Raw genomic sequence first — 14,907 nt, 5'->3', positions numbered from 1 at the left:
CTGAAAAAGAGAGACACTGGATAAGCACAACAGTTGAGAGGGTAGGAAAAACACCAAATACTCTGTGCCACAGCCCGTGGAATAGTGTTCAGAAAAACGGGCCTGGTCCTGCGGTGGTGTCAATTGGCTTAGCCCTGTGGACTCCACAAGGACCAGGGAAGCTAAGCTGATTTGCACCAGACTGAGGATCTGACCCAGTCTGTTTGAAAATGAGGGGGACACATTTGAGTTCTCTAATATATTCCTCGCGCGTTGATTTGTTACTATTGAAGCCAGAAGCCGTGATAAGTAGGGGAGGCTAACGAGGTTATAAAATACTTTCTGCCGCTTTAAACTGTTGCTCCTTTGTCTACAATAATAATAAAGAAAAATAGTCCTGCTCCTTGCGATCGGTGTGCCCAGTGTACGTGCTCCTGAGAAACCAAGGGTCGGGGCATTCAGCTCACGTTTCACAAGGGAGCTGTTATTTGCCCTCACATACATTACATCTGTTTTCACAATGGGAATTTTATTGCCCCCACATCTCAGTCTGAACTCTTATTTTGAATGTGTTCTGCTCACCTAAACCACCCTGTGCCCAATCCTGAAAATAGAATCATAGACGTGTAGGACTGGAAGGGACCTCACTAGGTCATCTAGTCCAGTCCCCTGCACTCAAGGCAGGACTAAGTAATAACTAGCTCATTTCTATCAGGGCTTTGTCTAAACTATTCTTAAAAACCTCCAATGACAGAGATTCCACAACCTCTCTTGGCAATTTGTTCCAGTGCTTAACTGACAGGAAGTTTTTCCTAATGTCCAACCTAAACCTCCCTTGCTGCAATTTAAGTCCATTGCTGCTTTTCCTATCCTCAGAGGTTAAGGAGAACATTTTGTTCACCCCCCTCCTTGTAACCACCTTTTATGTACTTGAAAATTGTTATCATGTCCCCTCTCAGTCTTCTCTTCTCCAGACTAAACAAACCCAGTTTTTTCAATCTTTCCTCATAGGTCATGTTTTCTAGACCTTTAATCATTTTAGTTGCTCTGGACTTTCTCCAATTTGTTCACATCTTTCCTGAAATGTGGTGCCCAGAACGGGACACAGTACTCCAGATGTAAATAGGCCCATTACAAACTAGGGTCGACCTTTTCAAAAGTGGTCACTGATTTGGGGTAGCTCAATGTTTGTCTGCCCAACTTGAGCATGTTGGTCCCCACTAAGAAACAGGCCCTACACATTCCAAGTTGGGCGTCCTAAAGCCAAGCTACCCCAAATCAGTGGCCACTTTGGAAAATGTCAGTCTATGGCACTACTGCTGTCAGCACACTGAACATGACTGAGCCCCTGATAAATATTATCATGCCCATTTTACAGATGGGGAAACTGAGGCACACAAGGTGCTCACACAGTGAGTCAGTGTCCGAGCCAGAAATACAACACAGGAGTCCTAACTGCTAGCCCCCACTGACTACTAGTTCACAGTGCCTCCTTGCTGGGTTGTGCTTTCCAAACAGGCGCACTTTGCAAACAACTACCCCGTCCCTCTCTTTCTCCGAGGAGGGATTAAAGGGAAGCCAATAGAGCATTAGCCACCGAGTTTCTACTTACGTGAGTGAGTTTGCCATAGTAGGGATAGTACATGAGATCAAATGTTCCGTTGCCTGGATAGAAGTCCACTGATTTAAGAGCACTTTCATTTCCTTTCTGTGATTAAAAATAGGCAGATGTGTAGTCGGGCAGTACAGTACAGCTTCCCTCAGATCAACAACAGAATGAGGCTGTGGTGGGCACCTCTGGAGAGCCCCAGCACAAAGGGACTAGGTATTTTGTCACCTCTTTATACAGAGCACGTTTACTAATAGAACCAGCTGCTGCTGGAATATGTCAGAGAACAAGTGCGCCATAACCAACAAGACAAAGGTCATGTTTGCCTCCTATAAATCAGTCTCCATGCTTCACTGCCTCCTCCTCCAGCTAAGGGCCTGGTCTAACTCCCTCTGAAGCCAGTGATAGTCTTGCCCAGGCCCTTGGTGCTGGGGCATGGACAGAGCGGGGGCAGTCTCAGTCCCTCTCTGTCTACGGACCTGCTCCTAGGAGGGGCGGAGCCAAGCACCCTCTGCTACTGGCGTCGCTGGACGCTGGAAAGGCTCAGCATTCCCCAAGAGGTGTTTGGCAGCTCACACAGGATCAGGCCCCAAAGGGAGAGGCGCAGGATAATTCTTAGCACTGTCCACCTTCACAGAGCTTTACAAACCTGCAGCCCTCACTCAGTGAGTGGTCCCTACAATGTTCTCAACGCCAGCGCTGGTGAAACATTTTGGGCCAAAGTCATCCCAGGTGTAACTCCATTGCAATTAATCACTAACAGGGACTGGGGGGAGGGGGTAAGGCCCTTTCTGCAAATAACACTGGAGACACGTGAAAGAATTACCTGAACGGCACAGTTCACGCTCACAGGTGTCCCATAGCCAGCTCGATAGCCTATGATCTACGAAAAGAAAAGCCATTCATGCTTCTATGAGATGCGAAGCCTGGCCTGAGATACCCATCCAATATCACCTGCCCACTCCAGAGGTTTCACTCTCTCCATCTTAAGCTTATTTATCTGATCATATTGCATATGAATGCAAGTTACCTTGGAGGTATTTTCTGCCATCAGCAAATTATGTCTTTCACTTCAAAGGGGGTGCACATGCCCACTTGTGAGTCCCCAGAACTCAGGAATGGAGAAGGCCAATAGACTCTCTGCCCCTTCAAGTTGAGGCTATACAATGAAATCTGCATGTAGGGCTCCCACCCCCAAAAGACATCACTTTAAACATTTCTGAAAGTTTTCCAGTATGATGATCACCCTTTTAAAAAAAGAGCCAGGTCTACTAGGCAACCAATTTTTCCTCAAATGGCTGCTTGACCCCTGCTTGATAGACAAATAGAAACATACGTTTTGAAAATTACTACACTGATCACAATCAAAAGGCCAACCCCTAGTTCTTCAAGAGCTTTTCCAAGCAGCTGAGGAATTATCTCTACATTTATTTTGCCAGCAACAAACCCTTTGATTCTATGATATTTGAAGATTTCAGATTATGCATTGTTCTTTAAAAATGCACAATTATAAAGAGAGCAGCATATGGGGCATGACCTCAGAAAATAACTTAATACCAGGAAAGAAATCCCAGCAAAGAATTCATTTCCTGTTGCCTATTTCTTGACCAAATCAAGTTACAGGGGGCTTTGCAAATGTTCTTTGATGGATTGTCTCCGCCTGGGAATGGTGCTGCTGTTTTCCACCTGATATGGGGAGCTGATTTTACTGGCTCAGAGAATTAACCTAGTTTCAAACCCAGCGTAATAATTAATTTATAGTACTGCCCAAGGAGGGAATTAAAATGACTGGCTTTTTTGGTACCCGGTTCATCTTCAGCAAGATGCATGGCTGGCCTGTAGAGTAGCCAAACGTGGGATCCTCAATCCCAGAACAGTTCTGCAGTTGTGATCGCTTGAACTGGCAGGCTTTCTTCTCTTCGCTTTCTGCACCATCTTGAACAAAGTATTGGCCTGCTGGGCACTCAATGTTCTTTTCCTCTTGAACGTTGTCATCATAAGCTAAGGTAAACCAAGAGCTGCTGGTTAATGCTTTTCGCACTATCACAATCTATCCAAACATCAAGGCTGCAATTGTCAAAGGCACCAGAGGGAGGTGGAAAATCCCTTCCCAAAAGACAAGATTTAATACTCGGTTCAGCAGAGCACAACCCTTGCTTTAGTGGTGGGGAAACTGAGGCACCAAGTGATGGGCTCTCGTGTCAAGATTATACATTTGGGACTTGATCTGTAAAGACTTATGCATGTGCTTAACTTCAGTCCTGTTCACTTCAGTGGGACCTCTACTCATGGCACCTAAAGCTAAGTACATGCAGAAATCTTCATAGGATTGGGACCTTAGTCAATGGCAGGGCTGGAAATAGAGCCTAGACATTCACTCCTCTCCCGTTTACATTCCAGCCCCTTCCAATGGGAGTTTTGTACGAGGAGCACCTGCGGAAACAGCCCTTCACTTCTTCAGCCTGAAAAATGGATGAATGGCTGTGGAAGTAGGAACATGGGTTTTTATGGCTTGGCTTGGATTCACCTTTTCTTCAGACTACATTCCTATTTATTGCAATGGCAACTGAAAGCAAAGGGGTTGGACTTGCTGCTCTGCAGTCTACTAAGGAGCAGAGTCAAGCCCTTCCTAACGGTGGGCTTGTGATGCTGGCAAGCCTTTCCCTGGCCTCTTCTCCCATCCTTCTGGGGGTCCCACATGGTTTGTTTCCATGCAGTTTGTTTTGTCAATGGGGGGCCATCTGCAGGGAGACCAGGCCTGTGCGTTGTCAGCAGGATGCCCAGGCAGGAGCGAAAAGCAGCACTGAAAACTTGGAAGTGAAAGAAAAACCCGGGTGCGAGAGGAGTGAACGCCCAGGTTCATTTCACGCCGAGGAAGCAGCCAAAGTGAATTGCAGGATGTTGCAGGAGAAATCATTAGAGAGGGGCATGCCCTCCCCACCCCATTTCCTATTCAGCCCTGCCCAGGCTTGGACATGCTCATTGTCATCTCCTAGAGCCTCTATAACATCAGCTCTTTTGCAAATGTCACTGAACTATTGACACCAGTTTAGCTTACATGATGTAGGGGTGGGCACCACCTCGTTCATGTTGCCCAGTGCCTGGAGGGCTTTTTACTGTTTAGAGAAGGTAACATAAAAGCTACTAGAACAAAGTTATATATAGACCGTGCTTTTTATAAAGCTCCAACCAGTTTACCTTGTAGGAAGTGATGCATGCTGTTCACATAAGGTGTCCATGTGCTGGGTTCGGAGACATTGAAGGCGATGGTAAATCCATGTAAGTATGGTCTAATCATTACTCCTGGTAAATAAAAAAAGGCCCTTGTTGTATTAACCAGTCATGGAGATTCTGTTGGCTCAGGTATGTATGTCCAAGGGGTTAATTTGGGTAATGCAGATCAATATTTATTATTTAACATTGCAGTATTTCATTATTTATTTATAAGGCTTCGTTTTAGTCACGGGTATTTTTTGTGAAAGTCACAGACAGGTCACGGGCAGTAAACAAAAATTCACGGCCCGTGACCTGTCCATGACTTTTACTATATACCCCTGACTAAAACTTGGGAGGTGGAGGGCTCGGGAGGGCGGCCCTGAGGGCGCCAAAGGTGCTGGGGGGGACGGCCTGGGGGCGGTGCCATAGGTCCTGGGGGTGTGTGGCCTTGGGGGGGTCACCCCCGGTGTTTGGGGGGGGAGACGTGTCCTGGGGGGTGCCACAGGTGGTTGGGGCGGGTTGGGGGGGCTGGGGCAGGCTCTCTGTCCTACCCGACTCCTGGGAAGTAGCGACCCCAGCTCCACGTGCTGCCTCCGCTCCGCCCCAAGCCCCGGTTCTCCAGCTCCCATTGGCTGGGAACTGCGGCTAATGGGAGCTGCGGGGGCAGTGCCTGCGGGTGGAGGCAGCACATGGAGCTAGGAGATGAGGGAGCGGAGCTGCTGTCGCCCTTCTGGGGAGCCCCCTCCAGGTAAGCACTTCCCTACACCCCAACCTCTAGCCCTGTGCCCCCCGACACCCAAACTCCTGCTTCTGGGAGGTGGGGGAGCCCTAGACTGCCCCAACAGCAGGCAGTGCACCTGGCCCAGGGGCTGCCTGAGCTGCTCTGTGGCCCCCGGGCCAGGTGTACCAGCCACTGCAGAAGTCACAGAGGTCATGGAAAGTCACAGAATCTGTGAGAAACATGGAGCCATATTTATTTAGCATTTATATTGGGGTAGCACCTAAGGGCCTGTGATGGGGCATCTGCCCAATATTGACCCATAAGGGGTTAATAGAGCCCTAGGTAGGCTGTGCAGGAGGCAGCCAATTAGAGAGGGCCCTAGGGAGGCTGCAAAGAGCAGCCAATCAGGGCCAGGCAGGCCCATATAAGAAGGGCTGCAGGGCAGAGCAGTTCCAGTTGCTCCCTGGAGCTTGAGGAGGGAAAACTGGCTGCCTTGCAGAAGAAAACTAGCACACTGGACAGAGAAGTGCTCCTAGCAGCATCCAGGGGGAGCTAAAGACGGCTCCTGGTCAGCTGCAGGGATTCGGAGGCTGAGGGCCTGAGGTGAGGGTCAGGGGCGTAGCCAGGTGGAGGGAATAGGGGGAGCAGAAAATAAAAAGGCGCCACCCATTGCGGCGCTTTTACTGACGGGGCGGCGCTCCGGGTCTTCAGCGGCGGGACCTTCACTGAGGGTGAAGAGGGTGCTGGGAGCCGCAGGGAAGTGGCCCAGGGAAATGAATTAAGGAATCAGTGGGGACACAGCAAGTGGAGGCTATCTACTGAGTCCCTGGCTGGGACCCGGTGTAGTGGGCGAGCCCAGGTCCCCCCCACCCCTTGCCACTGAGGAAATGGCCAGACAATTGGCTGCAGTTGCCACTGAGGGAAGTGGCTGGACAGTGGACTGCAGTTCCCCCAGAAGGGGGAGAACAGAGCGTGACACGGCTGGAGGGCTGTGTCATGAAGAGGATGCTGCGGTCCTGGGAGTGACATGGGCCTTGGAGCAGAAGTGATGTCAGTGAGATACCACCAGAAGAGGGCGCACTGGCTAGAAGAGCTAATCCCCGGGACAGCCAGCAGGAGGCGCTGCAGTGGTCAGTGAACCCAGTCACAGGGCCACAACCAGGTTCTGTCCTGTTGTGTTAGGTGCTGTAGAAGTACATAAAAAATTACAGTGCCGCCTTATGAGTTAGCAAATGAATGTAAGCTACCACCTGATTTCATGGGGAGGATTTAAGACTGAGAGGCTGATTTTCCTCTCATTTGTTTTACACCAGAGTAACTCCATTGACTTCAAGGAGGTGCCTTCTGATTTACCACAGCAAAAGTGAGAGAAGAATCAAGCCTTTTGGGGACATACCTGTTCATGGTCCCCAAAGATCTCAGCCAGGCAAGAGGAGGGATAGCTTAGTGGTTTGAGCATTGGCCTACTAAACCCAGGGTTGTGAGCTCAATCCTTGAGGGGGCCATTTAGGGAACTGGGGTAATAATCTGTTTGGGGAGTGGTCCTCTTTTGAGCAGGAGGTTGGACTAGATGACTTCCTGAGGTCCCTTCCAACCCTGATATTCTATGAAAGCAAGGACTCCTGGTGTTTCAAATGGAAACAGACAAGCAGGAAAAATATATTTTAAAAAATGATTTAAACAGTGCTTCCATTTCACCAAAAAAGATGTAAAAAGGCCAAAACCACTGAACAATCATTCTACTAATCGCCTGTCATGTAATGTTAGGTTTGGTCGTCTTGAGAGTAAATTAGAATGGATACTTCATGTTAGGGTATTTAAGAGGATTGCACCTTCTTGAGAGATCATTTGACTTGAAGACCTCTAGTATCATTCATGACACCATTATATCAGCATATATATTCTGTATCATCATTGATTATAATAATCATAGTTACTGGTTGCTGACTGTGGGCTTGACATTGTGCAAACATACAGTAAGTGTAAGTACACTTCCTGCCTCCAGGAACTTACAATATAAATTACTAATCATTTTACTGAGCTTCTAGAAATGGACGTGAATCCTCCGCTTCTAACAGGAGAGGCCAGAACTCTGGCCATTGAAACACAGTGGGGCAGATCTTCAAGCTGGGGCAAATGCAAGGCAGCGGCGCTGCCTTGCTTTACGCCAGCCGAGAATCTGACCCAATGTGGAAAATTAACATTCCGCAAGTTCTCAGGGACACAACCACTTTCTGTTTGGCTGCATCCTTCCATGTGAACACATATCACTCCGGCAGGCTCTTCTTGATGCTCCATACCTTTGAAAAGACTGCTCCGGGCATGACAAGAAATGGGCAGTTTTAATGTGCTCTACGGACTCTCACGTTAGATTTCTCTGTCGAGGAAATGGAACGGCAGCTACCTAACGAATGCACTTCCAGGAGCCGCAAAGACAGAACTTCCGTGTAGGTGGCTACTGAGACTGTTCGTACAGTCTTAGGTCAGCATGGGGCCCGGAGGGCAGTCAGGGAATGGCTGAGTGGCAGTGCTTACCTGGCGGCGAGACTCTGTCCCTGTACGTAGGCGTGTAGGGGCTGAGAGTGAGCAGCAACCCATACATACAAAAGGAGAACATCCCAGCCAGAAACATGTACAAAATGAGGTAAAAGAATAAGATCAAGCCTGCAAGACACAGAGGACATGTCGCTGTTAGCACAGTTGCAGCACTTCCACCCTCACAAAAGACAGGCCCGATCACCCTTCTTTGCGTATGGAATTTGCTAACTCTGACGGGCGTCTTTAATCAGAGAAGCGACTTTCCCCAATCCAAACACCCTCAAACTTTGGGAAAGTTTGGATCAGCCTGTACTTCCCAGCCAGCCACTATCTGCAAGTGGCCCACACGAACCACAAATCTGAATCCTTCTGGGTGCAGGGAAAGTTCAGATTCTGAGCATTAGCCACAATTCATGGCCTGGCCCATTACAGACAGAGATGGGCCTAAACAGAATCTAAGTATCCACATGCCTAAACTGGATCAAACTGAACCCAGATCCCACCCACAGCAGCTTAAGCCCCTTTCTGAATTACAACACTGACGTCCTAGACAAGAGGCAATGAATAGCCAGCCTCTAACACATTTTGAATTCCTTAGGAAAACTCCACAGATAGGAAAATTGCCTCCCTATCCATCCCCACAAATCCCACCATCAGCTGTTCGACAGCAGGAACCGAATGGCCAGGGAACAACGCAAATAACATAGACTAGAAATACAGCTGCTCCGAAATACGCTTTACATTTGGCTATTTCACAAGCCCAGTGTCCAGAGAACAGTTGTTATTGGTTTTTTTTCCAGGACCAGACTGCCGGTTGGGGTTGTCTTGGGAGAATAAAGCCTATGAATAAAAACCAGCACTTCAGAAAATAAAGTGAAACCATAACACAACCATTTCCCAGGAGAGCCGTGATTCTGTTTGTAGAACAAGCCGTGAGAACACAGATGTGCACTTTCACCTCGCATTCTCTAGGTGTTTATGTTTGGTGGAATTGTTAGTGATGGGAACTAAATGGAAAGGAAAATTCAACGGAGGACTGAACAGGGGCTCTGCAGGGGGGCTACAGGGGAGCTGAGATTGGGGGAATCTCTGCACCTGTGGAATCCAGGGCCCTCCTGGAGGAAGCTATGCTTAAGCTCTGGGTTCTGGAACAGAGAGCAGGCTCCAGCCATGGGGGAGACTTGCACAGAATTCCTGACTTTCTTTCTGGGAGTACTGCAGAGACAAAGAACTAACCCGCTGGAGAGGACAGAGCCATTCAACAGCCACCGTAGAAGGTCCTCTGAGCCGGAGAGGAGTAAAATCACAGAAATCCTGGGTGGGTGGGCCAGGAAGCTGCAGGGGGGCGGGGGCGGGAGGGACAGATGTCTGTGTGGTAGCTTCCACCCTACTGCGTGGCTGCTGAGAGAGGGGCTGATGGGATCTGCGTCATCAGGCAGGAGGGGGCCCAGTGAGTAACCAGTTACCTCATGATGTCCCCCACAAGCTCTCAGCACAGCCACGCTGGTAGGGAGCCATGGTGCCTTCTCATGGCCTCTTCTCCAAAGGGGGGCAATGACCCAGGAACACCACAGGCCAGATTCTGCTCTTGGTTACACGGGGTGAATCCAGTCACTCCACTAGGGTGACCAGATCACAACACTAAAATATTGAGACACACTGGGGTGCCGCCAGCCCCATCCACAGTCCATCCCTGCTCCTCCCAGGCTCCGCCCCCACTCTGTCCCAGGTCCCGCCCCCTCCCCGCTCAGCCCCCCCACTGTGCCCTTCCTCATCCCCCAGCCCCCTGCTGGCTTGCTGCATCCCTTCTCACCCCCCCCACCCGCCCGCCTCTCACTCGCCTCTTCACCCTCCCCACCCGCCACTAACCCCTATGGCGCTGACTTCCCCTCTGCTGGGTGGGTGCTCACCCACCTCCGCCTCTTCCCGCCCAAGCATCCGCCCTCACTCTGCCCCCATTCCATCCCCTCCCCCCAAGTCCCCGCCCTTGCCCTGACTCTTCTCCACCTCCTCTCCTGAGCACGCCTCGTCCCCGCTCCTCCCCCCTCCCTCCTGGAAAGCGCTAAGCGCTGCCAAACAGCTGTTAGGTGGAGGGAAGCGCTGGGGGGGGGGGAAGGAGCGGGGACACGGCGCACTGTGGGGAGGGGAAGAAAAGGAGGTGAAGAGGGAGGAGCTTGGCTGCAATTTTTCCCTCAGCGCCTCCCTCCCGCTCGCCTCCTTACCTGAATATCAGGACAAATGGCGTCCCGATCGTACATTGCTCGGAATGCGGGACAAGGGGTTAAATATCGGGACAGTCCCAATTTTATGAGGATATCTGGTCACCACCGTCAATGGTGGACTCCTGTGAGCCTGATTCTCCTCCCACTTACCTGGCTGCACACCCAGGCGACTGCACTGACATCAGTGCAGTGCGTCAGAGCTGAAGCCAAGTGACTGACACCCCACCCCATCCCCCGCAGGCTCTTCCACGTGAGGGGATGAGGGGATGGTTTTAGGCCTACGCTCCCAGTTTATCTTGCTGTCCTAACCCTGCCTGGTGTGTCTGATCATGCAGCCACTGTAATTCCCACGCCGACTCTGCCCATTTGGATCATAACACTGCTAGGTTTTTATTATTTTAATGATGATGATGATTATTCAGTTTTGCTTTGGGAAACGCTGTGCAGACTAGTATCACAGAACTAGCCTGGACTCTTGCAAATCCTCACCGTAACGCACAACAGCCAGCAAAGCATCCAGTGCTACCTGCTGTTCAGGAACGAGGAATGCTTATAAAAAAAATTTGACTCTTTGAAGATCGGCTCATCTGCCTTCATCATCATGTACCCACTGGGAAGCCGTGCTGGACCTGGAATACTCCCTTCCTTTCAGCTGGTCGTTATGCACGCTATGAAAGTTTAGGCCGATTCCTCGTTTAGCCTTCATTATGAGGCACCTTCATTTTAAAAGTGTGATGCCTTGTTAGGTGCTCAAATGCCCTGCTCCGGAAAAACCTATTCAGCCTGCTCGTGTGAGCAGAAAGGTTGTACAGCACTGGGAGGCTGAGGACCAAATAAATGTATTGGTCTAGAAAAGAAATACGTGAATGTCAAGAATAGTTTAAGCGTGGTTGGGTTCTAGAACCATTGTTTTTAAGATGTTTGGATAATTTATTACATATTCAACCCCTCGAGTGCATTCATGATGGGAAGAGGAGGCGATCCAGCATTATTAAATAAAGGTTTTGACCGGAGGAGCCAGCACCACTGCTTTGAAAATTTTCAGAAAGTGAGTGATGCTTCAAGACTCACTGGAGCTTTGAGTTAATTCACACTGAGACACAGTAAGAACTTGCAGCTTCAGTCAATGCATCCATCCTGACTGGGTATCTACACAGAATGACTCAACCCACCCATAAGCCCTGGCCCAGCACACATGGGACCTGGGTAAAATCATCTCTAGATGCTTTGAAGACTGTCTCTCCTGGACTTCAGTTAGTCCACAGTCTAGATGTGGAACACACAAGAGATTTTTGCTTGATTTTATATCTGCCACAGGAACAACAAAGCCAGGCTCCATGCATGGCTAGAACAACACATGTATTATGTGACAACACTATAATGCCACCCAAATACCCTGAGAGAACCTGCTTCAACACGGAAATAAAACTCCCTCCAAACGCACACCCCTAGCCGATCACCTACCACCCCACACTAGAACCCATATGAGGTATCATTAAACAATCCCCACCCATACTTGATGGAGACCACATCCTGAAAGAAATATTTCCTGAATCCCCTCTTTTGGCCTTCAAACAACCCCCCAGCCTCTCCAAGCTCTTCATCAGATGCAAGTTCCCCACAGACCAGGACACAACAACTCAAAGCAGCACCAGACCCTGCCCGAACAACAGATGCAAAATCTGCAGACATATCTCCACTGTTACAATAATCAACACCCGCCTCCTCTCCGCCTCCATCTCCTCCCCTGAGCGTGACATGTGGCCGCTTTTCCTCCTTTGCTCCCAGCGCTTGCCGGCTGCAAAACAGCTGTTTCACACGGCAAGCCTGGGAGGGAGGGGGGAGGAGGGAGAGCGTGGCGTGCTCAGGGGAGGAGGCAGGGCCGGGGTGGGGATTTGGGGAGGGGTCCAATAGGGGCAGGGAGGGGGCGGAGTTGGGGCGGGGACTTTGGGGAAGGGGTTGGAATGGGGGTGGGACAGGGGCAGGACAGGGGTGGAGTCAGGGCGGGGCCAGGAGGGCGCAAGCACCCACTGGCGCCATGAGAAGTTGGCGCCTGTGCCCCCAGGACTAAAGAGGTGTTAATGGGCCCCTTCACCTTGATTGGTCCCTTGAAATATGTGTTAACTACATATGCTAAACAATCTGTTCCACATTGTATTTAGCTGTGACACCTCCCAGAGCTCTGTGTAAACTTGAAAGCTTGTCTCTCTCACCAACAGAAGTGGGCCCATAAAAGATATTACCTTATCCACCTTGTCTCTCTAATATCCTGGGACTGACAGGGCCACAGAAACACTATAATGATGATCATTGACTAACCACAAAAGCAACGAAGAGTCTGGTGGCACCTTAAAGACTAACAGATTTATGCCCAAATAAATCTGTTAGTCTTTAAGGTGTCACTAGACTCCTTGTTGTTTTTGTGGATACAGACTAACATAGCTACCCCTGTGATACTTGACTAACCACAGACTCTTTGGCACTCCGCGCATTGGCTGGGTAGCATTTGCAGCTTCTGTAAATCACTCCCTGTTTTCTCTTGCTTCAGCTGATTTCCCACAACAGGTCTCTTGGCTTATATGAAGCCACTCACTGTGGACTTTGCAGGAGACGCTGAAAACTTGGCAGAAGCAAACAAGTTGCAAGACTTGTTGGCTCATTACCATTGCCAAATGCTCAGTGCCGCCAAAATGTCTGTCCTTTGCTTGTTTGAATGCGGTGCCGGGCATCACATTGTCTGGGCTCGTTTTCCTACTTTGGAAATTGACTAAGAACATGATTGTCCGTATTCTGCTGGCATAAAGCCAGAGTTACCTGCAGTGCAAAAGTGATTACTCCAGTGCATAAGTGCTCGTAACTTGAGATTCAGGCACAACCATTTTCATGCTCGTGAATGAGTTGTTTAAGTCTAGGAAAACAGCACCACAAACGTCCCTCGCAATCCGAGTGCTGTAACGATTGAACATAGGAACGCAGCTGCAGCAGCAGTACTTATGGGACTGGATGAGTGGCAGGCGTTCTCAGCCTACCACCCTCCAGTGCCTGTTTATAGCCAGTTGCCCATGGTTTGCCCAGAGTATAAGTTTTAAAGGCCATGGAAAAGGCTCTCAAAACAAAATCCTAGCTTTTGAGCCAGACCCTGCTTCCCACACCCATGTGAGGGATGTCACTGATTTATTTAGCTCCTCCAAAGCACTAAACGCGAAGGGATGGGCAGAAGAGTGTTAATCAGGTCTTGACTTTGCATCTGACTGGCTTCGCTGCTAGTATCTGACCCTCGGTGTGTAATTCTGATTCACTCTGGTTGGGTTTGAGCCCAGGGCAGGAAGCGGCTTTGGGAGAGTAGAGACTTCAGGAGTCTCCTCTGGCTTCCATCAGTTAAACATCGGGGAAATGCCACCAAAGCCAAAGGAGCTGCTCTTCTTTTATGCTCCTGTAAATGTGAGGCGAATTGGGTCTGGTCTCTCAATGGCAATACACCTACCAAAGGACTCCACAGTCTGCATAGTGATCAATCTAATCCAGGGTCACCCTTCCCTGGGACATCTGGGCATCATTTTACATGCTAAGCCACAAAGACGCACACGGAGTTGATCCAGTCGTTCGTGGGAATGACATGCTCATCAGAAAAGCCCTACGCGTCTCCTTATTTCACCTAAACGGCGAGCTCTGTCACTGTGAACAGAATGTGAAAATGGCCAGTTAGACCCGTCACTGGCCAGTGGTGCACTTACAAACCCAAGTAGTGCTCAACCATGATCAGGGTGCGTGCCATCTAAGTGGGCAGCCCCCCCAGAGGGAAGTGGGGGAAGGGGCAGTGTTCTTAAACCAGAATGAAGCTACATGGAAGTGCTACAAACATCACCAAAATGCAGCCTGATTTAAATGTTTTTCCCTTGGTGACTTCAGTGCTTATGAGAGATGCTGGGTTGGCCTCCTGGAGCACATCCCTGCCCCCATCAGCCGTGATCTGGAGAGGCTAGCTCCAGAGAGAATGGAGCTCCGGTTTAAAGACATGGTTGCCTAATACAGAGAAGTGGGTTGTAGCCCACGAAAGCTTATGCTCTAATAAATCTGTTAGTCTCTAAGGTGCCACAAGTACTCCTGTTCTTTTTGAGGATACAGACTAACATGGCTGCTACCCTGAAACCTATGATCTTTTTACCACCATAGCAAACGTGCAGCCATAATGTCAGCATAATATTTCTGGCACAGGAGAAAAAACAGGGGTAGCTTCCCCATGGCTGTATGTTCTATGGGTACATTCACTGCTAGCATTTTATAGTTCTTTACTGAGCTACCTGTTAGATATATGAGTATGGGTCCTTTAAAAGGTCTAGGATTTAGATTACATGTGCTCTGTTGCGCCATAGCAGGGAAATTCACAGACAAGTGAAGAAAAAAAGAAAGACCGAGAGAAAGAAATTCAGCCATTTAACCTACCCCAGCTCTGAGCTGTTCTTCCCATACATTCTTTCTTCTCTGAATTCCACAGGAAAGTTTTCATTTCTCGAATTACATCTGCCAAAGTTTTCTTCCCCATCTTTTCCTTGTGCTTTTCCTGCTCGTCTTCAGAGTGTTGTCCTTTCTCTTCATCCTTATTTTCCTGGAATAGTTACAGA

General features: G+C 49.3%; 1 protein-coding gene across 4 annotated transcripts in view; it reads right to left on the bottom strand.

Annotated features, from left to right (window-relative positions):
- ATP1B4 (ATPase Na+/K+ transporting family member beta 4) overlaps positions 1–14,907 on the bottom strand; it is a 31,975-nt gene that overhangs the window by 3,682 nt on the left and 13,386 nt on the right. For all 4 annotated transcript variants that reach the window (XM_054039073.1, XM_054039071.1, XM_054039075.1 and 1 more), the window contains exons 3-8: positions 14,729–14,891; positions 8,061–8,189; positions 4,787–4,891; positions 3,393–3,589; positions 2,415–2,471; positions 1,592–1,687 (exon numbers count right to left, since the gene is read on the bottom strand). In XM_054039073.1, coding sequence (XP_053895048.1) covers positions 1,592–1,687; positions 2,415–2,471; positions 3,393–3,589; positions 4,787–4,891; positions 8,061–8,189; positions 14,729–14,891 — 747 coding nt within the window. The remainder of the gene's footprint in view (positions 1–1,591; positions 1,688–2,414; positions 2,472–3,392; positions 3,590–4,786; positions 4,892–8,060; positions 8,190–14,728; positions 14,892–14,907) is intronic.

The sequence above is a fragment of the Malaclemys terrapin genome, chromosome 9, assembly GCF_027887155.1.
Source record: "Malaclemys terrapin pileata isolate rMalTer1 chromosome 9, rMalTer1.hap1, whole genome shotgun sequence".
Taxonomy (NCBI): Eukaryota; Metazoa; Chordata; order Testudines; family Emydidae; genus Malaclemys; species Malaclemys terrapin.
This window is presented reverse-complemented; position numbering and strand designations above follow the sequence as displayed.